The sequence below is a fragment of the Fusarium phalaenopsidis genome, assembly GCF_050370095.1.
Source record: "Fusarium phalaenopsidis strain FUZ10S chromosome Unknown contig_32332, whole genome shotgun sequence".
Lineage (NCBI taxonomy): Eukaryota > Fungi > Ascomycota > Sordariomycetes > Hypocreales > Nectriaceae > Fusarium > Fusarium phalaenopsidis.
This window is the reverse complement of record NW_028145391.1, coordinates 2,607,529-2,635,289: the sequence shown is the minus strand read 5'-3', so window position 1 is coordinate 2,635,289 and position 27,761 is coordinate 2,607,529. Positions and strand designations below refer to the sequence as shown.

General features: G+C 55.7%; 6 protein-coding genes across 6 annotated transcripts; 2 read left to right on the top strand and 4 right to left on the bottom strand.

The window, feature by feature from the left end:
- Positions 1-118: 118 nt before the first annotated feature.
- Positions 119-3,273, bottom strand: LRP88_13803 (transcription factor domain-containing protein; the record flags this gene model as incomplete). The annotated part of the gene is made up of 4 exons (XM_083250159.1): positions 119-910; positions 964-1,894; positions 1,945-2,802; positions 2,933-3,273. 4 exons carry the CDS (start codon positions 3,271-3,273, stop codon positions 119-121), a joined length of 2,922 nt encoding a protein of 973 aa, XP_083094493.1.
- Positions 3,274-8,129: 4,856 nt separating this feature from the next.
- Positions 8,130-10,088, bottom strand: LRP88_13802 (major facilitator superfamily domain-containing protein; the record flags this gene model as incomplete). The annotated part of the gene is made up of 6 exons (XM_083250158.1): positions 8,130-8,802; positions 8,858-9,385; positions 9,441-9,480; positions 9,531-9,589; positions 9,639-9,948; positions 10,004-10,088. The coding sequence occupies 6 exons, from the start codon at positions 10,086-10,088 to the stop codon at positions 8,130-8,132; spliced, it is 1,695 nt and encodes a 564-aa protein (XP_083094492.1).
- Positions 10,089-19,297: 9,209 nt separating this feature from the next.
- On the top strand, positions 19,298-20,011 carry LRP88_13801 (coiled-coil domain-containing protein 124; the record flags this gene model as incomplete). Its single annotated transcript, XM_083250157.1, has 2 exons — positions 19,298-19,446; positions 19,510-20,011. The coding sequence occupies 2 exons, from the start codon at positions 19,298-19,300 to the stop codon at positions 20,009-20,011; spliced, it is 651 nt and encodes a 216-aa protein (XP_083094491.1).
- A 420-nt stretch (positions 20,012-20,431) lies between these two features.
- Positions 20,432-21,592, top strand: LRP88_13800 (ubiquitin-conjugating enzyme/RWD-like protein; the record flags this gene model as incomplete). The annotated part of the gene is made up of 4 exons (XM_083250156.1): positions 20,432-20,478; positions 20,548-20,642; positions 20,696-21,450; positions 21,512-21,592. The coding sequence occupies 4 exons, from the start codon at positions 20,432-20,434 to the stop codon at positions 21,590-21,592; spliced, it is 978 nt and encodes a 325-aa protein (XP_083094490.1).
- A 2,237-nt stretch (positions 21,593-23,829) lies between these two features.
- On the bottom strand, positions 23,830-24,249 carry LRP88_13799 (uncharacterized protein; the record flags this gene model as incomplete). Its single annotated transcript, XM_083250155.1, has 1 exon — positions 23,830-24,249. One exon carries the CDS (start codon positions 24,247-24,249, stop codon positions 23,830-23,832), a length of 420 nt encoding a protein of 139 aa, XP_083094489.1.
- A 127-nt stretch (positions 24,250-24,376) lies between these two features.
- Positions 24,377-25,342, bottom strand: LRP88_13798 (Ribokinase-like protein; the record flags this gene model as incomplete). Its single annotated transcript, XM_083250154.1, has 1 exon — positions 24,377-25,342. The coding sequence occupies one exon, from the start codon at positions 25,340-25,342 to the stop codon at positions 24,377-24,379; it is 966 nt and encodes a 321-aa protein (XP_083094488.1).
- Positions 25,343-27,761: the final 2,419 nt, after the last annotated feature.

Genomic DNA, 27,761 nt, shown 5'->3' with positions numbered 1-27,761 from the left:
CCACCCATCGCTTGACAGACTGCCTGACGTCTGCAAGCTAGCCCTCGCGCCAGCACCGGCAAATAAAGATAGATAGATAGATAAAGTAAAAACAGAACAGTAACCAATCACTCACTACTCACATATTCATGCCTCCATCGTTGCTAGACCCGTTGCCGTTGGCACCTTGGGGCCCGCCAAAGAAGAAGGTATCAAAGGGATTCATCTGGGGAGTCTCACTAAAGTCGTGATGGAGTCCTTCCCAGTTCATACCCATGCCAAGGTCGATCTGAGACTGGTCCATCCTGCCGAACTCGCCGTTGGTCGAAGCACCCAAGTTCTGCAGGAACTCCATCGTCTGCGCGTCGGGATAATCAACCGGTCCCGGTCCGCTGAACTGCTGCTGTGGGTGCTGTCCAGTATACGATCCACCACCCGTGGATGGCTGGGACGTTACTCTCCTAGGAACACCAGGTGATGGTACCATGCCCGACTCCACAGGCGATCCCTCCTGGTTGAGCTCCGAAGGGCTTGGGCGATTACGCGACTTGAGCATGTACCCCTCAGCAGTCCGCGCCATCGGAGGAGACGGCTGCGCGTTCACCTCGCCCGTCACGGACAGTGTCGGGGACGAGAGCGAGTCAGACCGCGACATGTCGAACTGATAAGACGCCTGGTCGGAGCTCTGGTGCCGGTGACGGACCTGTGCCGAGCCCTTGGATGAGTCAGGGGGCGTATTCCAAGCCGAGCGCTGTCTTCGAGGTTGAGTCGTCGGGGACCCGAAACCTCCTGTAGAACTGGCCATCTTGATGGTGGCCTTGGCTGTCCGGTCGAAGGCATCCCGGCACGTTTCAGCTGGCGGGCACTTGTCAATCATATCGGTGAGGACCGACTTGGCCGCGAGGATGGTGAAATCCACCTCGTCCATGGTCTAATGTCATGTTAGCCAGCAGCTCTTTCTGCTGTGTGGAGAAGTAAACTTACAAGGCGGCTTCGCACAATTGGTGAATGCCAGATGGCATACAAGTACGAAATTCCTGCCATGAAGAGGTGGTGCGTGGAGAGGTAAGTGTAGCTGACCAGACCGCTGAGATGGAGCTGTCGATAGAGACGAAGAATCTTTTGGCCAGCCTCAGCAACCTTGAGATAGATACGATCCTCGTCCTCGCGTAGCTCGGCTTGGTAGGCCGTGGGACTGTTGACCTCGTTAGACGAGTTATACTCGCCCTCGAACATGGCGGGCACGCTCAGGCTCTGGCGGTAGAGCATAATGATGGCTTGCCAATAGTTGAGCTCAAGGAATTCGGTCGAGAACATGACGCCCGTCTCCTGCCTCGTGGGTGCCGACGTCTTCCACCGATACAGCCTCCTGTCTATGTCGATGCGCCATGACCGGAACGAATCAAACTGCACCAGGAAAGGCGACGGCAGGTGCATATGCGTATCAGGATGCTTGTTTGAGACGCCCGCCTTGGCGATCTGAGCCTGGTTATACTGCAACACCTGCAAGATCTCAGATTGCAACAGTCGCAAGCGGAAGTAGTGATGGGCGACATGCTTGTAGCTGGGCTGGATCTGGTCTGATGGTGGATCCAAGAGCCCCGTCGGCGTGATATAGTCGTCGTCCAACGGCGAGGGGAACTCGGTTGTGATGACCTGATCGCTAATGCCGAATGGTCTTCCAACGCATGTGCTCACCAGCCGATCAAGCGAGTACGTGCACCACCACAGACGTCGTCTCATGTCACGCGTCCACAGCTTTCTTCCACGAGCCTGAACACCATTCTCGCGTGGCCCGGCACCCTCAGTCTGGTCCGGCTCGGTAGGCTCGGGTATCGACACTTCCACGTCTCTGTCGTCTTCGTAGTGAAGGCCAAGGTCAACCGCGAGTCGCACAGCAACGCCAATGATGTACCTGACACATGTTAGTCCTCTTTCTCAGCAGTTCATTGATCCATCACTCACCAGAGTCCAGGAGGAACAGGGCGGAGGAGGGCAAAGTTGGCTAGGAGAAGCACGGCTTGCAAAACCTCCAATCCCCCGCCGCTGTTGCTCAGGCACGATTCCAGGTGAACAATGGCGCTCGCATGGTATTCTTCAGGCTCACACCGGCTCCTGGCCTCGGCGCCCGTACTACCGCCCGACGATTCTGTCTTTACGGGCTCGCCCACTATGACACCGCAGCCGATAGCAAATACCATATTCAGCAAATACAGCTCGCGTGAGCCGCGACCGGGGTCCTGTGTGGCATAGACGCGCTCAAAAGTCTGCATAAACTCTCCTCGGTGGAGGATTGGAATCTGAGGATTAGAATGCTCAAAGTAGAGCCTCACCAACCGCAGGCCGACTTCTTTGGGAGGGAAAGCGGCAGGCTTGATGGTGGGCCGTGTGTGAAGACCAAAGAAGGAGTCGCGCAGCGAAGCTCCATTTCCTGTAGGTTGACGTGAGCCTGGTCGATCACCCATACCCGTCTGGCCAGAGGTAGAGTACTGCACAGCAGCGTACACGACCCTGGCAAACGAGACGCCAGACGCCGAGGCCAAAGACCGGGGTTTCGAGGGGCTGACAATGTTGAGAAAGCCGGCCTGACCCGGCTTCTTGGGCTTCAGCGATTCAACTGCCTGGCTTTGAGGCCTATTGATAGTGCGATCGCCAGCCTCGGACTGACCCGAGTAGCCCGTCTCTGTCGTCGAGTTGATGCTGGCGGTGTCGGTGCCCGGGCGAGAGCATATCTCGAGGTTTTCGGCTGGGGGAAATGCGATGTTATTGGACGAGAGCAGATTCTCGAGTTGCTCGACTCGCGTCTCGAGATAAAAGACATAACTGCGCGACAGGTCAGCAAATCATCCACCACCCAACATTGACGGCGCAATATGATATCCAGCACGCGACGTCGAGCGAGGCACAGAGGCTCTCGCTCCCACACCGCCGCGCGTCCAGTTCCTTATCGTACCTGCGTGGGATTTCCTTCTTGGTGATGGGATCGTAGCCGACACAGGCGACCCCGGCTTTGGCGCAACTCGCGCAGCTCGGGAGCTTCTGGTCGCAACGGTTCTTGCGGAGGCGACATCGATTACAGGCGCTGACGTTGCGGAAGTTGCTGCTCTGGCCTGGCTTGGCAGCTACCGAGGCAGCAGCAGAGGCAGGAGCAGAGGCGGCGGACGATGCGGCGTCGGCTTGCTGTCGATCGTTGGGGCTCGGCTGACCGTTGCGCGGCGATCCATCGTCAAGGGAGTTCTGCCTCTGTCGCTTGGCCGGTTGGGAGCTCGGAGATGGAGGGCCGCGCGCAGGCATGGTGACGGCCCGCCGGGCGACGGAGGACGGAGCCGATGGCTGCGGGCGACACTAGGTGAGACGCTGGTGAGGGGACGGCGATGGCGATGGACGGAGCGGCACTTGAAGCGATGGTTTGGACGAGGCGACGCGCGGAGGAAGGAAGCCCGAGGGGGTGGGAAGTGGACGGAACGGAGACGGGGACGGAAGGCGGAACGGCAGCTCGGGTTATCCGGCCGGAGGCTAGTACCTCTATCTCTTTTTCCCCCCTTCCTTGTCGCGAAATGATAAGCACCAACAATGAGCTTGAAAAGAGGAGAATGAGAGCAAAAGAGACGAAACACAAAGTCCAAGACCAGGCGGGAAACGATCAGCGAGCCGAGGCAGCCGCCGGAGGACAGGTCGGATGCGAATTGAATGTTTCGGGGTTGGAAAAGTTGGAGCAGGTGTGAAACGAGGGGGATGACAGATTGAGATGGATGAATTGGACAAGGCGAGGGAGCTTGACCGGACTAGACTCGACCGAGTCCAAGATGATTGATCAATCCCAGAGAAGCTCTTCAGCCGGTCACTTTGGGCCCTGAGTTCTTTGTCCCCTCTGCCACCGCCTGTAACAAGCGCGGTATGGCGTCGGCGTGTGTGTGCGGTGCGAGTGGTAGTGTCCTGGTTCAGTAGTGCGGCGGACCGGCGTGGCTTTCTGCGGGGAGGGGGGCGGAGATGGATGGGAATTGGATCCTATCGTGGAGCTTGGGCTGCGCGACCCATGACCAAAGAGAGAAGCGCAATGATGAATTTTTGCATGTATGTAACAAGCGAGCGAGAGGGAGATGGTGCGAGAGTAGGTAAGAGAGGGAGGCGTCAGCGGCCTGGGCGGAGACGGCGGGAAACGTTAGCGGCACCAAGCAGCGGGTGCAGGTGCAGACAGGACAGGGAATGGAAGCTAGCTAGCGCAGGCTCTGAAGCATTAGAAATGCAATAAAGAGCTTGTTTGTTACTCTCCGTAGCGCGTGTGTGTTGTCTCTATCTCGGTCTCGTTTTTGGGGGCAGAATCAAGTGGCGGCCGCGGTGGTTGATGGCCGCTGCGTGGCAATCAATTATGACCAAGGTTTTTTTTTCCCTTCTTGTCCATGTCAAATTGGTCACGTTTGTTTCATGCGAGATGGAGACAGGCAAGGGTCCTTGAAGCTGCCAACGCAGTCAAAAGGCGACACAAGAGGCTCTAGGAATGTAAGCAGAGCAATCGAGCCCGGGTTCCCGTCAGTCAGTTTTAGCTTGTTCGTTGGCCTGCGCCGTTGAGGAAAATTTCAATGGGACAGACCAGGGGGGGTCTTGAGCACGAACCAAGCAGAGAGACTCGAGACACTTGAAAGAGGGGAAAGCCAACAACAGGCAAAACACAGAGGGAAGAAAAAAGAAAATATTGGATGGACCCTCTTTTTCTTTTTTTCCCTCTCTTTTTTTCTTCCCCTCCTTACGGCGTCCTTACACAGATCCAGATCCTCAATGGATGTGGGATGCCCGTCGAACAAGGGTTCAGGTTCCAGACTTGGTAAAGGGCCTGGAGTGCCGAAGCACAAGCACAGAGCATGTCGGCTGTGATTTTTTTTTATGGCTTCGAATTGGGCCGGCGGATTGGCCAGATTCTCCCTGACTGGGTGGGATAAAATGGCATCCGGCATGGGAGGGTTCTAGGGGGGGGCCTTGTCGAGTAGTACCGTACCGGTTGTTGATAAGCAATTGTCAACATATCATCCATCGCAACAACAATCTTCAAGTTTTCTCTCCTCTTTTCGCCTCGCTTGGCTTGACCTGAGATGGTCTGGTTTGACGGAAGGGACTATTAGTCGCCCTGACGATCTTTTTCCAGCCTAGACTTGGTGATTGATCACAAATTGGAGAAAGCCTCGCAACACCAATGACACGCCAATCACCATCTTCTTTTCTTTTTCTCTCCACCTCGCCTCTTCGCCTTGGACAAGGCGTTGGTTCCCACTGTATCTGAGGTTCCATATCTATGTTGGTTTCCAGGCATCATCATCGTCACCATGGGCCCGGCTATTGACGTACAGGATCCGGATCTGACGCGCTCGCTTCAGTTTGTTTTGTTTTCTTTTTCCTTTTGCCTTGTCTTCCAAGATGCTGGTTCCTTTCCTTCTCCCCTTGTTGCAAGTCAGTCAAGTGCCTTGGCCAGCCGCCCGCCTCTCGGTGCCACTCCCCAAAACGGGCATCCAGGGACACACACTGACACACACGCACACACGCGCACACACATGTACGGCACAGCATCGAATCGCCCGCGTGCGCGTCTTCATCGTACATGATACGCACGCGCGCACGCACACATACGCACATGCTGTACAGTGCTGTAGCAGCTGTGGCACCGGGAAAGAAGCAAAGCTGACCTAGACGGTAACAAAGTCGCTCACAATTATCCGCAGCCTGATCGTGTTTGTCCGTGTAAATGTCGTTATTTCACGCGTTCCCGTCTCGTCTCCACACTCTCATGCTGATCTCACTCAAAAAAACCTCCGTCACCATCGTCACAACTCCTGCAGGCAACAAAACCCGTGTCTGACCCGGCTTCCCATTGCCTGCGCCCTTGGGCCGGGTCGGATGCACAGGACCGGGTGGCTGCAGCATAACATCAAGCGGCGGAGCTCCGATTCCCGAGTCGAGATGCCGGCGCCGTATTCGTATGTAAACCTCCTCCTACATCGTCATTGATGGACCGACCAGCATCCGTGGTTTGATCCAAGTTTCTGGTTCTGGTGTTGGTGCTCTCAGCCTCAGCCGCAAGTATAGCCGAGAGCCAAGATGCTCGTCTATCTAGATCTTGATTCATTCTCTTCTTAATCTCAGAGCAGTCTCAAAACGCGCACAACCTTATCCTCAATATTTCTCTCCTGCTCATCCATTCTCTCCAGCTTGTAATTGTTCTCCTTCTCAACTCGTCCTTCAAAAGGTGTACAGACTTGTCCTCCAAGCAACAAGGGTCCTGTCTCCTAGCCTCCCCCACACCACCAACCTCCGTCAAAAGCCACGCTTCCACGGATACAGATGCTGCAGATGCTCCTCTCCTGCTGCTGGTGCGGCTGCGGCTGCGGCTGCATTTCTTCAACCTACCTAATCCACCAGGAAAGAGACCAAGCGTCCCGAGGAAGGGGGTGTGCTCAAGAGAGAACCCACAGGCACTGCTCTGTTGTGCAACAATAGCCAGGACAAATGGGTCAAATATTGGAATCCATCTTGTTAGCTGCCCTCTCTGCCCTCATACGATGTAAGCTTTTGCCCTCTGCAAGATCCCATTGTGTAGTCCAGACCCGAACCCAGCAAGCATCCATCCATCTGTCTTGCAAGGACCTCCTCGTCTTCCAAGAGCCGATTCGATTCCAACCCTGCCTGTTCCCCATGCCAGGGATCAAGGGATTAACCACCCCCGAGGCCCTTCCATTCACAGAAAAATTTCCCCTTCTTCCTCTTTTCCATACTGGTCAAGGTGGGTAGCACAACCAACATCACCACCATGGCGCGCGCTGCATCTAGAGGGCTGACATGAAGGTTCGTGCACCCCTTGTCTGCGACATAAAAAAAAGCTCAGTCTGCTCTGCTCTTTTAATGTGAAACTTGACCCCGAGGCTCTCTCTATCCATCCCCTCCCCTCTCTCTACCTGTCTGTGTCTCCACCAGGGATTGGATGCCGACTTGACCACCCATGCCATGTCGTTGCTGTCGTTGACGCTGCGCTGCCTCCATCCCCTGTTTCTCGGTCCCACCGGCCCCGGCTTGCTTCAACGGCCACCGTCTTTTCGCCGGGGCCTCCTACTTCATTCAGGCTGGAGATAGGTAGTCTCGACACGGCATGGGCTGCTTGCTTGCTTGGAAGTTGATTCCCTCCATGTGAATGCGGAATTCGACATGCCTTCCCTGCCCGCCGAGACCTGGCCATCATGTAGCTGTACGCAATGCGACGATGCGCACAACACCTTGTAGCGAGTCCTTCTACATATGAAGCGTATCAAGACCAGGCCCCGATGCTCGGTTGCGCATCGGCAGCAGATCCGCGGCCATGTCTAGTTGTTATACCTGGTAATAGGGAGGTAGGTTGCGAATAGACCGCCAACTACCTACGGATACAAGACAATACAATTCACCTCACTATTCACCACTGCACAATTATCGACGTCTTGCTCAAAATGAGGCCAGGCCAGTCATCAGATTACTGCCAATTAGATACACCATCTACTTCGTACACCGCCAGTCTCGGTCCCGCGAGGTAGCCAGACTTGTTCGAACTCTCCATAGATCCATTCCCAAGCAGAAAGAAATAAACCAAAGCCGTCGACACCTCTAGGACCACCATTGTGCTCGTACTCATACATCAACGCCCCCGTCGGACCCCCTGGGTCTCATCGTCGGCGATGCAGGTTGCGCATGGTGCTGTCGGCCGTACAGCGAATCCATTAAAAAAAAAAGACATTGCTCAAACCCATCACTCCGCCCGTTTCCCATCCTTGCCTTCTACTTGTCGCCAATTCCGTCGCCGAACCCAATCCGTAAGTCTATGTTTCATGAGAAAATGGAACCTTCAAATGTCCCAAGCAGATCAATCCTTCTTTTTTGTTTTGCAAAAACGCCTGTTCCATGCTCCGTCGTCGTCGCTGTCTTGAAAGGGGTATTATTCGACGTAAGCGTGCGTGCCCTTTGTACAATCCATCCAATGCAATGGATCCATCCCGGGAAAAGAAATGTCACCAAAGTTTTCGTCTCGAGTCTTCCTTCGCCTTTTGCTTGCTTGCTTGTTTCGAAACGTTTAAACGCCGGGTGTGTAAATAAAATCGTATGCCGCTGTTTCATGTCGATCGATGATGGATGATTCTTCAAACTCTGTCGTCGTCGCCATCGTAGTCCGTGAAGAGACCCTCATCCATGAGCGGGTCTTCCTCCTCTGGCATCACTGCCTCCTCCTGGGGTCCGCCCTCGGTGATTTGGGAGCTCAGATACGCTCCCACAATGGTCACGAGTCCACTGAACCACCATGCAAGTCCCGAGTATCCAGTCTGGAGACCCAACGAGTACAGGAGTCCCGACAGGGTTGGCCCTAGAGCGCGGCACAGACTAGCGGTCGAGGCCGCAATACCGTTAATAGTGCCGAGGACTTGCTTCGAAGGCGCCGAGTTCGCCAACAGGATAGCGTTGCTGGGGTAGGCCATGGTCGAAAAGGTACACTTCCAGATGACGAGCAGGTAGATGGCCGGCATCCTCATCGGCTCGGGCAGCAGCACCAGATACGGCGTGACCAGGTACAACGCAAAGTAAGAAAACGCCAGGAGTCGGAAGAGGCGCAGAGAGCCCAGTCGTCGAGTGACCGGGGGAACGATCAGGTAGTTGGAGAAGAGCGAGTAGAGACCCTGAACCGACATGATGAATCCAATCACCTTGGTCTCGAGTCCGAATCCATCAGTGAAGCGGAAAGGGAGGTCATGGACAGGGTGCTCGGGTCGGGCGGTACTGAGGAAGACTGGGAAGAGCTGATCGAAGGTCATAGTGTGGCTACGCGAGAACAGATTAGACACAACACCAACAATAAGCGGCGACAAACACTTACAAAGCAAGAATGCCGTACGAGATAATGTTCATGATGACGGGCTTGGTGAAGGTCTTGGGCTTCTCCTGCACAATAGGTTCGAGGGGCTGGGACTCCAGAGATCGGGTGTCATCCATGGGAGCGAGTCGGGGCGAGCTTTCCTGGCTTTGATATGCGGGCAGAGCCTCGTCCTCTTCATCAGAGCTCGAAGAACCGTGGCGGCTACCGTAGCTGACGTGACGCTCTCCGTCGAGCAGAGCCTGCTTCTCGGGGGCGCGTCCTCGTCCGTTGCACTTGGTCACTCTGCCGAACAGCTTGGCGAGATAGTCACCAATCTCGCGTCCACGGTCCCTCTGGGTCTTCTTCTCAGCATGAGTCTCGTCGAGGTAGAGGAGTCCAATAATGACGCCAACAAAGACGGTAGCGGCGCTGAAGAGGTTAGGAAGGAGGTAAGGGTATCGGTCCCAGATGGTTCCGCGGGCAAAGATCTCGGGGTAGCTGATGCAAGGTCTGGCGAGAGCTCCTCCGATCATGGGGCCAATGATGGATCTAGATGCCCGGATTAGTCTCGCAATCCCAAAAGGCTTCAGTTTTCTGCACTTACCCAATGCACCAGACCATTGGCATGATAGTATAGGCGCGTGCTGCGGGAAAGTTAGTCTTAAGATTCCACAGCTGGTAAACAAGAACTTACGCTGCTGTTCCTTAACAGTAACAAGTTCAGCGACTGTGGTTTGGAGAACACCAATGTTACTGGTCTCAAGTCAGCTAGCGCTCTCAATGGCTTCAAAAGACAACCCACCCGTTGAGAAGACCACCCAGAGCACGGGCGAAAAGAGCCACGGGCAGACTGGGGGCAAATCCAAAAACAAGCACGCTCAGAGCAGTTCCAAGAAGGCCAAACAGGAGCACAGGTTTCCGTCCAATCTTGTCGCTGAGTCGTCCCCATAGAACTCCTGTCGAGAACTCGGCCAGAGTGAAGGCAGAGGTGACCATGCCGGCGTAAACTGAAATCTTGCTGGAATCATCGGTAATGTTGAAATCCTCAATCATGTAGTAGATGTAGGGAAAGATGGACATGAATGCGATGGGCTCGCATATCCTGCAGCATGCTGCTCCTTGTCAGTCCAAGAATCGCCAAGGGGCTAGATGTGCGAGGCGTCATACCTAGAACAAACATCTGCTTTGTCGGAAACGGAGGGAGCTGCTTCTGGCCGCGGTTGGCCGCGGAAATGTGACGACTCCTCCCCATATCTGCTTGATTTGATGCAATTGACCCAAAAATTTCTGTCGTCCTACACGAATCCCGTGGTGGATGAGATCTGTCTCCTTGCGTGACACAGTTTCAGCCGCAAGTTGTCTGTCTGAATCGGTTTCGTGGTGTATATACTAGAGCATCAAGTGCCCTTGTAGATGTCGTCGTCGGTAGGGTGGATAACTGTGGTTGTTGGTGGTGGGACAGTAGAGACACGAGCAAGCTGGCGAGGGGTGCTTGTTGTGTAGACTGAATAGGAGACTCGTGCCAGTCAAGAGGTTGAAGAGAAAGCAACTGAGCTCGAGGTGGCGGGGGGAGAAGGGAGACTAATAAAGCAAATGGTCGTAGAAGGTTCACAGAAGGAAAAGAGAAGGATCCAAGATGGGGTGGATAACTTATAAGAGAGCGGTAGTAGCAACACCCCTCGACCCGGCCGGACAGACTGGGGTACATGTCACCATGGGCCATCTTGGAGTGAATTAATTACCTACCTAGACCCAAGCTTGGAACGAGCGGTGACATGAGCACAAGAGGGCAAATCTCCTGTCCAACACCAAGGCGATGCGGCGAACGGCTCCAAATTCTTGGGCATGACATGGACAGTGGGGCGTCAGGGCACCGGGACGCCATCCTGCAAGAGGCACCCTGGTTGACAGGGCGGACTGGCCTTGCGAAGTGAATCGGTCGTCTGGCGGGCTGGGTCCCAAGGAGATGGGGCCCTCAGAGCGTCCCCGAGCGAGCGTCCACCTTGCCAAGCCATGAATGTACCTCGTAGGTACCTGGCCAGGGGTGCCTGTTGTCCTTGGAGACTTGCAGGGGGCCGAGCACTCGCCGGTTCGACAGGGCGGAAGCCGGACGGGGACGTGTGTCGAGCAAAACGCCATGGGCTGACGGCCGGGTTGGAGCTTAATTATTGGGCGCGACATTCGGAGCCTACATGGCGCTAAGCGTCCTACCCCGGCATTTCCGTCGCGTGGCTATGAATCTCGCAGTTGCTGTTGGCTTTTGTTGGCTTTGTTTGGCTCTGGATGGATCATGTCTTGTCAGAAAGGCAGCCAGGGAGATGCTGTTGTTGCTGATGATGAGCGAGGCCACCGCTTCATGACTGACACAACTAAGATGCAGGGTCGATGCGGTCAGTCAACCTGTTTACGGCATTGGCTGCTAGAAACGAGGCTGACCTTCGCACCCGCTGACAAAGATGATGGGTATGGGAGGCGGTGAAAAGTGAACAACGGTCCCAGCGGCAAGCCTGTGGTCACACGGAAACGTCCCCCGGAGTCGCCTCAGCCCAGCTGTGGAGCAGCAATAGGGAAGACTTGCCCAAAGGGCCACCCTCCTCGGTGACGGCCAAACTCCCACACGGCTCTCAGCGATACACAGAGCGCGAGCACCACCAATTGTCAGGGCACATGGCGTGGCATGGCCCGTCCTCCTGGCCTTGGCGGTGCGACGTGTGGTGACGTCGGCCTGGGCAGAGATCCCTTTGAGTAGAGATATCGGTCCAGGACATCCGATAGGAGAGGTTGACTATCCTGTAGTTTTCTCTTTTTGACTGTAGTATATCCCCCGCGGCCTCGGACAACCCACAGGAACCAGCAGCCCATGGGGATTCCGACTCCATTCATCGTGTGTTGTTCACCTGTTGTTGTTCTTGTTGTCATTCTCGAGTCTGTCATCGACGCTGCCCGACGTATTCGCCAAACAAAGACCCTCCCTCCCACTCCGAGTCTCATGCTATCCCATCCCGCGTGGGTACGGTACGTTTGAATCTGCGGCGCGACAAAGTGCATGGTCAGCAGATGACTCGGATGCACATAGGAGTCATTCGGGATTGGGCTGCATTGCCAGCACCGTTATAGCACAGCAGCCTTGTCGCACCGCTGACATGTTTCACTGCTTGTCACATCCGAACACGGGAATGACAGGACAGGACAACAGGACAAGCAACAACTGCAAAGTGCTTTTTTGCTGCAGTACGAGAACTTCCATGAATAACCTCGGAAGACCAGGCTGGGTATTATTAGCGATGAGACGCCTGCCTGCCTGTGCTGTGCTGCGGGGCCACCCGTTCCCTGACTTGTCACAAGACGAGGTTGAGAAGCACGAAATGATCTCGGAGCAGATGCGTCCTTTCATGTATCAGTCGGCCGAAAAAGACGTATCTAGGCCGAGATGCCCGGGTTGGGGATGGCCGCCAAGCTCGAGAAAATCCTCATGCGGATGATGTTGCACCTGCCCATGACTGATAGGGACATCATCCGCAGCAAGGGCGGGGCACAAGCCTTGAAGACTTCCAGGCTCCTTGACGACAATGGTCTGGAAGTGATCCGGCCGGCAGGCAGAGACAGCTTCTGGCCATGCCATGCCATGACAATAAGGTAGGCATAGCAGGAGAAGCATGGCGTATGCCTAGTTGACGTGTTGTCCTCGTTGACCGTAGTTTCCCCCGTCAACACTGAAAGAAACGGTGTAGATCTACTCCCCGATCAGTTACACTGCCCTCGGTCAGAACCAGAATCCTGGAGAGGCGGCAAAGAAGGCAGAATAGAATGCATGTCCATAGTAACACTGGCACGTAGTAAGCGAGGCGGGTGAGCCTGCTTGACACCCCGAGCCCCATACCAGGAGCGTTGAGGAAAGGGAGCCGGGTACGGGGAAGCAAGGGGTCGCGGTTGAAAGTGAGGTGTATCTCATCAGGAACCCGAGACATTGTCACCGCCATGCCCTACCGGACCCTTCGCCTACTCCAGGCACGTGGAGCCGGTGGTGCGGCGCTCCAGCCACCCATCTGGAACCCAGCTTAGAGCTGAGACTGGCGGTGATGTGCTGGGTTTGTGGTTGTGGTGGTTTCAAGTCAGGGCTTCGAGCCCGGAAATTGGGCAACACGAATAGGCCCACGCCAGCACCAGTGGCCTCCTTGACTCGTTTCTGGAAGTGATCCAAAGGCCCACTCGCACCCAACCCGCTGGGCCGTCAGCCCCCATCCCCGAACGACAAGAGTGCCGGAAGCGCGCTGCCGACTCCACAGATACAAGACCTGGTCTCAACCAGTCGAGATGCTGGATGCAACTATCTGTGCCTTGTAGGAGGCATTTCACCTCTCGGGAGTCGCCCTTTGCTGGGGATCGTGTCTCCCCATGCGAAGCCCGCCGGTATTGCGTACACATGGTCCGAGTTTGACAATGCCGGCCCGGGGCAGGTGCAGTGCAGAAGCAAGCAGCAGCTTGAGCTTGGCCCATGTTGTGTTCCCTCCCGTCGTGCCAGTGCATCCGAGCTCGAGGTGCGCGTTGACCTGTGTAATCAGTGGCTCAATCCAGGCCCTGTGCCCTGCTCCCCACTGCGAAATTGCGGCTGGCTGTCACGGAAGTGGCATAGCACCGCTCTGGCTTTTCTCGCGCCGTGGCTCCCTCTCATATGTATGCATGTTGTGCAGTAGGCACTTGAAAATAGACTCAAATGGATACCGACGACGTGGACGCCTTCAGGCACCTGCCGAGTATGTGCCAGATCCGCCTTGCATCTGCAAGTGTAGAGTCATATCATCGGTGAAGCCTAAAGCAGTGCCGGTCTTGCTTTTTTTTTTTTTTTTTTTTTCCTTCCCGTTGGCCATACGAATTCTGACCTGTTGCACAACATTCAGAGACCTCGGCTTTGGCAGAGGCCATGGCCGCAATGCGTCAGCCGTGGATGAGTTCAAAATTCTATTGTCGTCATCATTGAGCGCGGGCGCTTGTCGCCGTCCAATAGCCTGCCTCCCTTTTCACCTTGAATCCTTGCGAGCCTCCGGGCCCTCTTCCTGGCTTCCGGGCTCTTAAGTGGAACCCGAGGAGTGTTTGTCGGTACCTCTGAATTCACCCGCGGCAGGTCTCGTGCTACGAGAAGGCTACCTCTCTGGGAACCCGTCGCATGGCGCCCCGCTTGAGGGGAGAAGCCGAGTGGTCCAAAGAGCAAAGCGGGCCAAGTTGGCCTCAGGGGAAAAGGGGGCGGCGGGCGAGCGTCCCGGTGGACTGGGTTGATCTGATGCATCCGTCAATACGTACCGTACACGAAGCGAGGAGCGAGTCCAAGTCATGGACTACGGAGTGACAGATGGAGCAACACCTCCTGTCAAAAGAAACAAAGGAAAGGCGAAGGGGGGAGACAAAGGTGGGATACTTGTGCATCATGTTTCAGAAACGTACGGATAAGTCGAACCCAGCAGTCCGGATGGCTCGATTTGTACTGATCACGTACGCAGACGCAGGGAGCGCAAAGCATCAGGGTGATGGCCTGAGCAAAACTTGGATCACCGAGCGGCATCAATCCATCCATCCTTGGATGGATGGGACTTGAAGGCTGCAGCACGTCGGTCGGCAGACAGAGGTAGTCGAGTTTGTGGTCGACGCCTATTCGTCGAGGCCGGCCCTCTTGGGGGGTCAGAGAACTCTGTGCAACGGTGCGTTTGTGCCAGAGCACAGCACCACACTCAGCAACTCCTCATGGCAGAAATGAGAGGATCCATCCGTCATCTCGTGTTGATTGCCATGACCCCGCAAGCCTTCGGCGTAGGCCGTGAGCTCCAGCGCACTTCCTGGGGCGCCCTGGGGCTTCTGGGGCTGCAAGAGGCCCTTGTCCTGGCGTGTTCAGCAGCTGAAGGCGCTGGAATGGAGGGACAGGCTGGACAGGACAGGGGCTGTTGGACTGACCGCTGTTCGCCCCGGTTCTTCTTGGGATTCTCGAAGGTTTCGAAAAGGGGCCAGGGTTGGCTGGGTGGAGTTTGCGAACAGATGGAGGGAGGGTAGGAGCGAGAAGGGGTGTGCGCAGCAGGGGGAAGGAGCAATTTTTGGCAGGGGCGGCGCTGGATCCCGTGATTTGCAGTCAATTGCCCATGACGGGGAACCGTGCCTTGTCGATCCGGACGAATTGGATTTAGACCCTGGCACGGCCGCAAGCGTCGAGCAAAACTTGCCAGATACTTTGCGGCGACAAGGCAAGGCAAGACGAGGGAGAGCGAGCGAGATAGCTCTGCTAGACTTGACTGCATTCTCAGTTCTCAGTTCTCAGCCCTCGCTACTCCCTACCTGCTCCATACTGCCCTCTCTCTAGGCCCGGCTCCGCAATCCGTAACCCGCAATCCCTCCTCCTGCGCTGCGCTGCGCTGCGCTCGCCTCTCGTCCATGGATGCCTTGCTGCCGGACGGATGCAGCAGACGCAGCACAACCTCCCCCGGGCGACGACTGCTCAATGGAACCTCTGGACGACCAGCAAGGAATTGTTGGACGGGTTGTTGCTTTTTGCTTAGGACGCTCGTGCCGTCTCGGCCTCTAGCTGCCTACCAGGACGGCCAATTGGCGGTTTTACTTTGCGTCGACTCTGTCCTAAGCGAGGTGCAACTATGACGTCCACCACACTCAAGCAATGACGGTCCTTGTCTCCGAAATAACCACGGCCGACGTTTGCAGCACAGTAGATCTTGGTCTACAAGAGGGTGGCACTTGGGCCTTGCCTTGCCTTGCCTTGGCGGCTTGCGTGCTTGGGCTGGGACCTCGCTCGGGGAAGCTTCCTTTGGGCGCCTCTGCTTCGTGCCCACATCAAATCTCGCTGATCTGGCGTTCTCAAAACGGACCAGGGCTGTTCCAGATCACCGGGTCTCCTTTCTCTCAAACAAGGTCGCGCGCCACCAGGAACCTGATCGAGCCCAATCTCCCGTCTGCAGCCTTGCTTCCCGCCTGCGCCGCAGCTGGGGCCCGACTCGGTGAGCAAACCTCACCGTCTCCTCTATCGGCGGCGGCAGATTACTCCCTACAGGGACTTTGTCCATGCAATTGCAGCCCTCAAGCGAAGCCTGCATGGCATGGTCGCGTCCCTGAGCCCATGCTGTCGATCTATCACGCCCAGGAGCCCGAGCAGCCGATGCTACTATACACACTTTCCCTTGCCGTTGACCGACGACTACCGCTGCACCGACAACGCAGCATAACTGCGCTTGGATCTTGCACTCAGTCCCCCACAGCACCGCACCGCGGCACAGCCGATGTTGCACGGCTGGGGTTATTATGGATGGCCTTCGGACAAATACCAGGATCTTGCCAGAGGCTCGCCCGCCGTCGCAGAGTTAGAGTCACTTATTTGCCACTTCGGTCTCGCTGAGTTGTCACATCTCGCTTCAACGCTTGGCCATGTCTATGGATGGCAGAGTGCCTTGGTTGCCTTGGTTGCCTATGTGGCCGCGACACAATTGCAATTTCTGTTTTGCAATTTCCATGGGGTCATCCCAGCCGGGGCATGGGGCTCAGCACAATACACTCTGGTCCAGCAATGAAGCCGAACATCCGCCCCTACTGAATGGCTACCGCAAGTGTTTCAATACGTGTACCGAGTACGTTTACGACTTTGTGATTCAAGGCGGTCTCGGGAGCTCATGAGCATCATCGAATTCGGTTGCGCCACGTCGTGTGGATATTTCTGGCAACAACAAGGTCCGCGGCCCTTGGTTGTATTCCGAACCAAGGTTTCTTTTCAACCGAGAGCGAGATGACACGAAACGTTCAGATCTCATCCGGCGGCATTGAGCCAAGTCATCTCACAGTGGAATGTCTGCTCAGCCTCTTCCTTAGAGACACAGGCGGTCTGCACTATGGGGGATATTACACTCTTGCTATACCGCTCCAAGCTTCTTCCCAGACTCTCCCTCATGGACGGTCTGGCTGTCAGAAATCCCCCATTACGTCTACTTACGTCACTAACAACCCATATAGAAATCCGATCGATCGTGACGGAAGCGAAGTGGCCTAAGCCGCAATTGCCATAGCCTGCCAAAGTCGTCCATCACAGGAACTTCAACACACCTTATTACTCGACCATACACCAAACCCTTGGATCACCATGGTTCGATGAGCTATCAATTATTGGCGTTGACCCTTGAGAACACTGCAACCGAGACACAGAGGAATACTGTCCAAAAAGGGAGGCGCTGGGAGCTGAGTTGAGCTTCATCAGCCACTCGCTTCAATAACCAGGATGCCTTGCCACCTTTCAGGACTAGGAACTTCTGCAATCGGCTCATAATTTCTCTGGGCATGTAGCAAGCCAAATCGAGAAGAGCAACGGCATTTTACCCCAGACTGTGCTGTCTTGCTTGACAACGAATGTCGTTTGAGGCCAGCTTCGTCGAACCGTCGCAGGCAACCGCGCAGGGTTGAAACGGAGAAACTATTCGCTGCTGACCCAGGCATTTCTAATCATAGGTAGTCCCGACGTGCAATTGGGCGGGGACTCTTATCTCAGCCGGCTCCCTGTCAAGAAACCTCACATGTCGCATTTCTTCCAGGATATCTTCCTTGTCGAGCTGGTTTTAAGGGATACGGGTGGCCACTGAGTCTGCATGTATCCATAACCCCTCGGCTTCACCGTGGCACAGCGACTTGGTTGCCTTCAGCAGTGCTGGGGAGGGCTGAGCTGCAATGGATGCTTACCACAGCCGCACCTGCGGACCGGTTGTCAGGACTCACGCCATCACAGCCTGTCGGATGGATGATACCGAATACGGTCTTCCCCACGTCTGAATCGGAGATGGTTATCGTGAGCCGAAGCTATATTCAACCACCAACGCTATCACTCGAGTTATCGGCCGGTAGAATGACTCGACGCGGATTTACCTCCTATCGACCCTTCACGGGATGCGGGGGTCGCAAGGCTTGCGCAATAATTGGTCAAGTTGTGAGAGCAGCTCTTGTCGCGCGGTGGTGAAGCAAACCAACCTGGTTAGCCATGTGCCTAGCGATCTAGGCCATGGGATCCTATTGAGCCGGTTCCCCGTTCCGGGAGGCACGCACTCTCTCCCTCGTCTATCACCACGCTGTAGGGCTGCTTTAGGACATCTCGCCGTTGGGTGTCCCGGTCCCGTGGTTCGGGAACTGCACGACAGAAGCAGAAGAGTCCTCAAGGGGAATAGGCGGTTTGAGGGCGGTGGTCTCGCGGGCCGATTACGACCAACCACGGCATGCATAAGCTTAGCAACCTAGTGTTGCTTCATTTTTCCATCACTGAGGCCATGTATTAGGACTGGCCATGATACGCATCGTTGTAATACCGACTCGACGATGATGGCGGTAGGCGAAACATGGACGGGCTCACTGACAGAAGCCCCCAGATGCGGCGGTGACGCGGCGGTGACGGTTGGGTAAATCTGGCTCCCAAAGTCAATTCGTCGGCGCCCACCTACCTTCACAGCTCCTCCCAAGACCGGAGATATGGAGCATCATATGCTGTGTAACACCAACTTGCATGATCCATGTGGAGTATTGGTCTATGTTTGGCAATCAGAAGAGTTCGAGTGAGGCTGAAGACCAGCATGTGAACAAGGGCCCAACCAACTATTGATGCATCTAGCTGTCAACGTCGGGGTACAATGATGAAGAGTACCTCGGAGGACAATGCCAGGTAGATGGGTAAGTAGAATGGATGGCACAAGTTGGCTTGCCATGGCGGTCAGCACACACCTGCAGAAATACTATTGTGAGACCCTTGGGCGCCTCTAAGCGAGTGTGACGGTTCAAGCACGCTGATGTGATGCGGATATGGTGTAGGATATTACTTGGACATGATCATGACATGAACTTGATCTTGTGACTGTTGGTCGTCTCGCTCAGATGTGAGGTAATTAAGCGTTGTCCACATCGTATATTGTTACCACGGGAGCTTGCGAGAGAGCATGTTTCGGATATGGTTGGAAACCTAGACTAGACGCTTTGACTGGACACTCTGAAAGGGGTCTTTGGTTAAAGAAATTATAAAGAACTGTGCGCAAAAGCCCAAGCTGGGGAATTACCTAATAGATCGATCCATTGTCTACCAGCCTCAATGGATCTCATGGATCCGCGATTGTCGCATTAACTGACGGCTCCTTGTCATGGATGCCTCACACTGCATACAGTGCTCATAAGTGTGGCTTCTGCACCTTGTCGCACTGTCCGGTGCGGACCCAGGCATCAGCTTTGGGCACCACCAGGATCCCACACCAACAGGTCCATCTATACCAAACTACCTACAGTACAGTACGACATCAAAGAAAATCCCTCCTTGGACTAGACCCGACCGAGACGGACCTCGTCATATTCGAGCAAACAAGGGCCCGTGTTTCGCAAAGCTGACGCCTCTCATCTCCCCTCCATTCAGCCACACACACACACACATACGCGCCGCCCACTTCCCGATCGTTGACAATGGCAGGCAAGAAGGAGAATAGCAAGAAGGTCGCGGGCAACGCTCGCAAGGCCGAAGCCGCCGCTCAGAAGGCTGCTGCCGAGGACGCCAAGAAGGCGGCGGTTGAGGATGAGAAGTGGTCCAAGGGAGCCAAAAACAACTCAAAGAAGTAGGCAGCCGTTCCTCCCCCGTTGGGATCTTGTTCCGATAGCTGACGATGTTTTGCGCGCAGGGAGGCCGAAGCTGCCAAGAAGGCTGAAGCCGCCAAGAAGAAGGCCGAGAAAGACGCCCTCCTCGCCGAGGACGAAGCCAACACGCCCGGAAAGGCTCCCAAGAAGTCCAAGGCCCCCGTCAAGAGGTCGCGCGGCCTCGACCTCTCGCAGCTCGACGACGACAAGCCCTCTGCCATCAGCGCATCCGGTATCGACAACGCCCTGGACGCCCTGTCCCTGACGACGGGCGGCGACAACGACAAGATCGACAGGCACCCCGAGCGACGATTCCCCGCCGCGTATGCCAAGTACGAGGAGCGACGTCTCCAGGAGATGAAGCAGGACGGCAGCGGCGTCGGGCTGCGCATGGAGCAGAGGAAGAACAGGATCAGGAAGGAGTTTGAGAAGCACCCGGACAACCCCTTCAACCAGGTCACGGCCTCATACAACGCCTCGAGAGACGAGGTGGCTCAGATCCGTGACCAGGAGAGGGCCAAGATTGAGCAACGACTCGGTCACTAAGTTTTTTTTTGGGTATTCTACATGACTGGATATCGCCATCAAGAGGAGGCACGGGTGAAAAAGTTTCAAGTTATTCATGATGGAGCGTTTACTTAGGGAATTAGACAACTGCTGGTCAGTTTCCAGCACGTATGAGAAGCAAGAATAAACGCCCTACGAGCAAGTCTACTACCAAGTATCATGGATTATCGAGCTTCTCATCGTCATCCTCGATCAGAGAAGCCTCGGCCTCATGACCCCACCAGATATGACACACCCCGCCATCGGAGTCGGCAGAATCCTACACCGCCCGACAACAAGCAACCTGAAGCTCCAGGGGGTTTCAATCACGAGCATCTCGCTTCAGCAGCTATATCGCGACCTGGTTCTGCTATTTCCGGTTCAACGGCCGGTTTCAGAGGCAGAATGGCGTCTGTCAAGATGGGCGCCTTGCCGTCGCTGCGCAAACAGCAGCTCCTCTCAGAGTTGTCCGTACAAAGCCCCCCCCCCCTCCTCTGAATAGCGGCATTGGCGGCTGGGCTAACGGGGAGTACCAGCACCGGACTCAAGCAGGCCTGCCCTGAAGGGATATTCGTCAGTCTTACTCCGGGAGATGCCACGCTCTGGTCGGGCGTCCTCTTTGTCCGCAAAGGTAAGGACTCCAACGGCTTCCCAATGTAGCCGCGCGTCCGCTGACCTCCCCAGGCCCGTATTGTCCTGCCATCCTCAGGTTCCAGATATCCTTTCCCGACACCTATCCTCAGCTACCGCCCCTAGTCACCTTCTCGACTGACATGTTCCACCCCCTTATCACGCCTTTGACCACCTACGTATACAGTACCGAGATCGAAGACAGCGGCACCGTGAGCGCCTCGGATCAGGAGCGGCTGCCCCCCGGGGGGTTCAGCTTACGGCATGGATTCCCAGACTGGTTCGGTCGGGGAAGGAAGAGCATGATAGAAGCGCGACGGACTTCGGGACAGCAAACGTCAAGTCCAGGTCCGACCGGCAGCATATCGAGCGCCACGACGACACCTGCATCGTCAGCGGGAAGGCCATCCTATATGCGAACCGGGAAGAAGAGTGTATCGGCTTACGAGGTACTACACTACATCCGCAGCACATTCGACGACGAGGAAGTTCTGGACTCGGTACCGCTGGCCGCAGCAGGGAACCCGGGTGCCTGGCATGCTTGGAGGACGCACCGGCGGGCAGCAGGCAAGCTGACAGAAGAGACCGCCGCCGCGCCACCGCAAGGCGAGGAGAAGCCCAAGGAAGAAGGCGAGCAGGCCTCTGAGCAAACGCAGGACAAGGCGACACCTGCGTCACCTGCCATCACCACTCGACATCCCGGGGAGTGGAATTGGGATGGGGTCTGGGAGGACAGAGTCAAGAAGGGCATTGCCTCGAGCTTGTCGGAGCCTGTCCTTTATGGCGGGACGAATACAGCTGATGACCTGGTAAGCAAGAGATGTTTTATTCTCAGGACGTTGTTGTTGACTCTTATCTAACTGCCGGCAGATCAAATTCCTTCCCATGGAAGACAACGACGTAGACTCGGTCAAGGAGAATCTCCGCCGGACGCTTGGACAATCTGCGTGATTTCATACCATGAATGGACTCCAGGTGCTCTTATTCAGCTCCCTCCGCTTTGTTCCATAGCATGCCTCAGATATCGCCTTCCTCCGAGGTGTCGTTGTTGAAGCCGCAACAGCTACCCTGGGGCAAGGTAGAATTTGGCCACGGAGGATGGAGTTTCTCTCGCTGCTTCTTCGCATTGGATGCAAGTCTAGCACTTGCCTTGTCTCTGTTAATTTGCTATCTGCATAGCAAGAGCACTCTGATACCCCTAAACTAAAATCTTGTTATTCTTGTAGTTGGTAGGTTGAATATGACTACCTATCCACTCGCCCACCAAACACACCATCTGTAATCGTTGTGAACATCAATCAAGTTTGGAATACCAGAGTTTTTAATTGTCTCTATTATTTTCTCCCTGCGTGTATTCTCGAGTGCTTGCACAAGTCGCCAAAGTCAGAATATCTATGTGCGCAACCGAACGGACAAGTGACACTATTACAAGAAAGAAGAGCAACTCCCCAACATCTGGCCTCGGCGAAAACACTGCAAGAAAGGGTTAGTAGCCGGCGATCTTTGTTCTTGGTCGAGATGCTAAAATGGCGCAGGTTCTTCGGCGCAAGATTCAAAAAATCGGCTACAACTCCTAGACACGGGCTCACCATGCCAACTCCCATAGGCGACACTTCACCACACAGGAACTTTCACACTTGCGGACGCAACTTTCCGCTTGGGAAGCCGAGCCCTCTGAGGATTGTGAAATGTGATAGAAACATTAGCAAGGACCCGCGCGATATGACAGGTCGCCAGAAGCACGATGTCACTGGAGACAAGGCATCCGTGCTACTCAAACAGCCAAGATTCGATCAAGATCAAGCAGTTACGGGAAAAGAAAACCTGGAAGTGAGGAAAGACACGGGTCATGCAAACTTGAATGATCGTCAGTCCTTGTTCAGGCCAAAAAGTTGGGCAAGAGACCAAAGTCCGCCTCGGAGGTTTGGACTCACGCCGCCACCCCAGCTGACCGTGAGGAAGACAAGACAAGCACAGCGCGGTGCACATGCAAGGGTCCATCCAGACAAGAGAACTGACTCATCCTGCACCTTTCCCGCTGGGTACGGGGTGCGCTCTGTCAAGAGTCGTCCCCCCTTATCCAACATATGTGACGAGGCGGCTTTGGCGGGAACTTTGCCCTCCACGCTCCATGCACCTTACCGAGAAGGGCATGCATTGCCTTTGTCCGAACTCCCTTTTCCTGCGGCGAACCTCGCTTCCATCCGGCAGCCTAGACAGTCATGTGTGTTGGCACCGCATATCGTTATCACGCCCGAGGCCACTTCTCTCGAGCCTGGGCGTCACAGCCTGTGGGCCGCCATCGAGGTCTCTGGCCGACTCTGGTCTGCCTCCGAGAGTGTGATAGAGCCGGGGCCTTGTCAAGAGCGGTCAGGCTGCCCTAAGAGCCTCACAGGGTGTGATCAGCAAGGTAGGTCTGAAAGAAGGACGCTATCTGCCATGGACAATGGGGCACTGACACTCCAGGGGACCCATTTGAATTTGGCCACCTTTACGACTTGAAAGTCCAAGTCCTGCCAACGGAAAAATCGTCTGTTGTCCGGGTTCTGCAGAACCAATCCTTCCCCATGTGAGTGCGGGATGCGAGATGCGAGATGCTGCCAAGGTGACGACGTGGACTAGTCACTGATTATCAGCAGAACCCTTAACGCCGGCTCTAGTGTCCTTCTCCTGACTCAGACGCAGGTCGATGTAAGGTTAGGGATTCGAAACGGGAAGCAAGGGAACCCCCGACAGCAATCGGACGATCTCATAGAAGATCTAGAGGCGGAGCTGGGCAACTCGCATGTGGGGTATATCGAGGTGCGGCTATCGTATCGTCACTCGGCCTTTCCCACGTCTAGGGACATCGACATCCAAGCCGAAGGCATGCTCAGTATACAAAGCAAAGTTGAGACAGTGGCCATGGCTTCTGTGAAACTCCACAATACGATGTCACCGTGGTCTCCTCCTCCTCCAGAGCCGACGCCGAACCCACTGTTGCCGCTAATCGAGAGACACTAGGGTGTTGAGAGCGCGAGGGACGTGATGAGACAGATTGCGGCCTTGCGTTATGCCCCACGGAGGCCAGCACAGTCTACCCGAGCGGCGTGGTCACGGTTGGAGGAGGATGACGAACGCAGTAGACGCATGTCGGCAGCTTCGGGCCATGCGGCAGCCCCCCTCATCCCTCTGAGACATGCCAGTCTTCAGCGAGACCACGATCGAGTCAGATACTCGTCCTCGCAGACAGAAGTGAGGCGAGCAGCGTCAAGCTGTGGCAGCGCAGCATCGGCCTGCATATCGACCCAGAGCGGAGGGCTGCCGCCTTCGCGGGCCGCAAGTGACGCGGGGACGGACGGACCACAGCCAGGACGGCCACGGAAAGGGAATACCCCTTGCGTGGGACCCCAATCTCCGGTGGACTCGGACCAAAGAGTCCCATCAGGGGCCTCTCTGAGCAGCACGTTGTGGAAGAGACGTTCCCTGGGGGCTGAGACCCTCAGGGGCTTGTTCCCCCTGATGGCCGACTTTTCGGCGACTCGGGACCACGAAGCCAGCAGCAGACCGGCGCGGGAGGGAGGAGTTCCAGTAGTGCCAGCAGTGCCGACGACACGAGCCAAAGGCAAGAAGGACGCAAGTCGATGGGGATGGGGGGCCTGGTTCTAAAACGGCCCCGGGAGCAGGCGGGGCGGGAAACTGGCATGGTTCTTTGTTGTTGGTTGTCTACGGAACAAAAGCTGCGTCTGTCTACCTTTACTCTAGCTCATCCTTCCAGGGAATAGAGATCTGAGCACCCTTGCGTGAGACCGTCTTGGCAGCCGCTCGGTTTGCCGTGGTGACGGCCGCCTCAATGTCAAAGTCGCCGCCTTGTGCAGCAACAACAGCGAGGGCGTATGAACCAACAAAGGTGTCACCGGCAGCAGTGGTGTCCACCACCGTCGTCTTAGTGGCAGGAAGCAGCGCGCTTTTGCCTCCCTTGTTGACGTAGTAGACGCCTCGGCCACCCAGAGTGATAATGACGTTCTGGACTCCTCTATCGATAAAGACACGGCCAACACGGTTCAAGCCGTCGAGGTCGTCCAGCTCGGACTCGGCACAGTATGCAAGAATGGCCGCCTCGGTCTCGTTCACTACGAGATGAGCCAGGCCCTCGTAGGCATCCTCAGGCAAGGGCTGAGCAGGAGCCGGGTTGAGGAGGACGGGGACGCCGTCAGCCTTGGCAGCCTTCAGGGCCTGGATGACTGTATCAAAAGGAATCTCAAGCTGCATAATCAGAAGGTCGGGACGAGGTCCAGGAAGGGACTCGAAATCCGAGGGGCGTAGAGAGTGGTTGGCCTCAGGCGAGAGGATGATGCGGTTCTGGCCAGAGGGCTCGTCAACGACGATGATGGCCAGGCCAGACTTCTGGTCTTGGCGGACGGCAACAGCATCGACGGCGACGCCGAAGGAGCGGAGGCTATCGAGCAGGAGGGTACCGTATGGATCGGCGCCAACGGCACCCACCATGGAGACGACGGCCGAGGCGTTGGTCAGGTCAGCGGCGCGTGAGAGCTTGCCGCAGGCGACGGCCTGGTTGGCGCCCTTGCCGCCGGGGGACGTGTTGAAGTGGTTCGAGGTGAGAGTTTCACCTGGCAAGGGATGATGTGGCACGTAGGCGACGAGGTCCATGTTGAGGGATCCCAGGATGGTAATGCGCGGAAGGCTAGCGGGAGAGGCCATGATGGGCGGTATGCAGAAGCGATGATTTGCAATGTTGGATGAGGTCAAGGGGATCGGGAGCCGTGGGCGTGGTGCGTGGTACTGGACCTGGGTAGGTATGGGGAGGTGTGTCCGGAAGGGGGGTCTGGCGTAGAGATCTCGGCCAGGCCTGAAGGCTGATCTGATGGATGAATTGCTTTTTGCCGAGTTCGTTCGCGGATCAGCGGGTTCTATGCAGCGCTGGCTGGGGGTCCTAGAGGTTGGGTTGTCCCTTGAGCAGTGTCTTGGTTGATCTGGATGAAAATGGCCTGAGTGAATGTTGTACGTAGTGTGGTGCGGCGAGGTCAGGGCTGTTCGTGGTTGACGCTACTCGCTGAGGGGAACGTGCATCTGTAGTGGGGCATACTTGGCCTGGACCGCGCATCTGTTGGTAAGGCAGGTACATACCACGAGGGTTGAGGGGGGCCTCAAACTCCCGCTTTCCCGAGAATCAATCATCATGCCCCCACATCCCCATCCCATCCCATCCCACTTTCCATCACTTCAGGGTGCAATCTCGGGCACCCGCAACCAGCGTGGTGGCTTACAGTTGGGAGCATCTGCTGCGTTAGTGGGCAGGTATCTCCCCACTGTGAATGAGGGGATGAGGTACTTTTTGGCTCTTGTCAAGTTGTTTGCCGTCTTAGGGCTGTGAAAGAAAGTGCCATGCAGCGTGTCTCCATTGGCATCCATCTTTGACACCTGCTTGTCGCATGCGCCCTAGCTGCAAGATTTCCGCCCCCTCTGTTTGACTCTTTGCTTTGTCCCATCATCTCGCATCCTCGCCCCTTTTTGGTCTTCGTTTTTTCCGCTCCTCGTCGACTCCGAGTTGAGATATTACGAGTAATAAGCCACTATCGAACTCGCGTATTCCGCCCGTTCTAGGTCTCCGTTCAGCCTCTTAGTCTCAGATGACTAAGTGGACTAACAAACACGATTGTGTGAACAAGAGTCAGTTTCATCAGAGCTAAATTTGCTCAGATGGCACAAGTATGTCACTAACCAGGGTTGATGAAGACGACTGCTCCACTTGGATCGGCCAAGCATCCTAGACATCCAAGGACGAACAAAGCCTCCATGATATGTCGTTTGTTATAATCCTCGTACCACTCTGTCGGTCAAGTATTTCTCTCAGGCGAGCCGTCTCATGGTCACTCGGACAGACAGGGTCCATATGCAGCACACATTATGGCGTGGCAGCACTAGCCAGCATTTGTTGATGCCGTGACCGAGAAGGACGTCCTCCGAATCCCGAATCTCCCAGCCCGGCAAAGCTCTGGGTCGGGTAACTCGCCTACGGAGCATTCGCGGTTGGGAAAACCCTTCAGCTCAAGTACCGGCCCTTACTTAGCGTCGGTATGTAGCCACTCTCCACTCTTCCACCACGTCAAGCTTGATGTCAAAGCACATGGCATTGCGGTGAGGTGCTCCACTCCGTGGTCGGACTTGGAAAGAAAGGTCGCCGAGGAGGCGCTTCACCGCGGAAACTAGACGTTAGCTTTTGCGACTTCCATCTGAGTGGCTCTCCTTTCTCTCGAGACCTCGTTCCGGGACCTTGGAAGCTCATGGCGCGACCCGGTTGTCTTGGATCATGACGGGTGTCTTGGATCGGGCTCATCTTACCTGATGGATGGCCAAGCACGCAGGACCCTCCGGCGCAACTAGCAAGGGTCCTGCTCCAGAGGAACGGAGCCGAAGGTCTTAGCAAAGACAATCCGCTAATCATTCCGTAACTTAATCGCGGGGAGCGCACGGAGTGTGTGTGGAAGCCGTGAGGCCCAGACCTGTCAACCAGCATCGCAGCAACATTGCCCCGAGCTGGATGCAGAAAATGACGAGTGGAACATGAATGAACATGGTGTCGGTTGTAGCCGCGCCATCATGTGTCATATCCCGTCTGCAACTCCATGGCATCAAAACAGCTGCCAAGAGTTTCGTCGTGGTCATGTATTCGTCCAAATGTCGGTGATGACAAGCCCGGGCCCATCATCTGTCTCTCCTGACCAACTCCCGTCGCGAAACGTCTCTCCGTTCGCCCAGCTGAGAGAAGAGTACGGTGCGTGTAGTGTCGATCAAGGAAAGAGGAAAGACAGTCTATGTTCTTAACAGCTGAAGCCGCGTATAATGGGAGTTGGTACCGGCTCTCTGTATGGGCCAGCCGCCGGTGCGGCCCCGCGACAAGAGGGTCCCATCGGTCCGGAGTCGGCCCCACGATTCATTCAGACAAACAGACAGACGAGGTAGGCGCGATTGGAATCTGCCCTGAACTTGGAGCTCAGAAATCAGGTGAACCTTGGTGGCTCGTTCTCGGTTGGAGTTGAAAGGTGCTTGAATCACTGCTACTGCTAGTACCTAAGCAAGCTGCATCTCAGCGTGATTTAGTGCTCTGCCAAGGCATGTA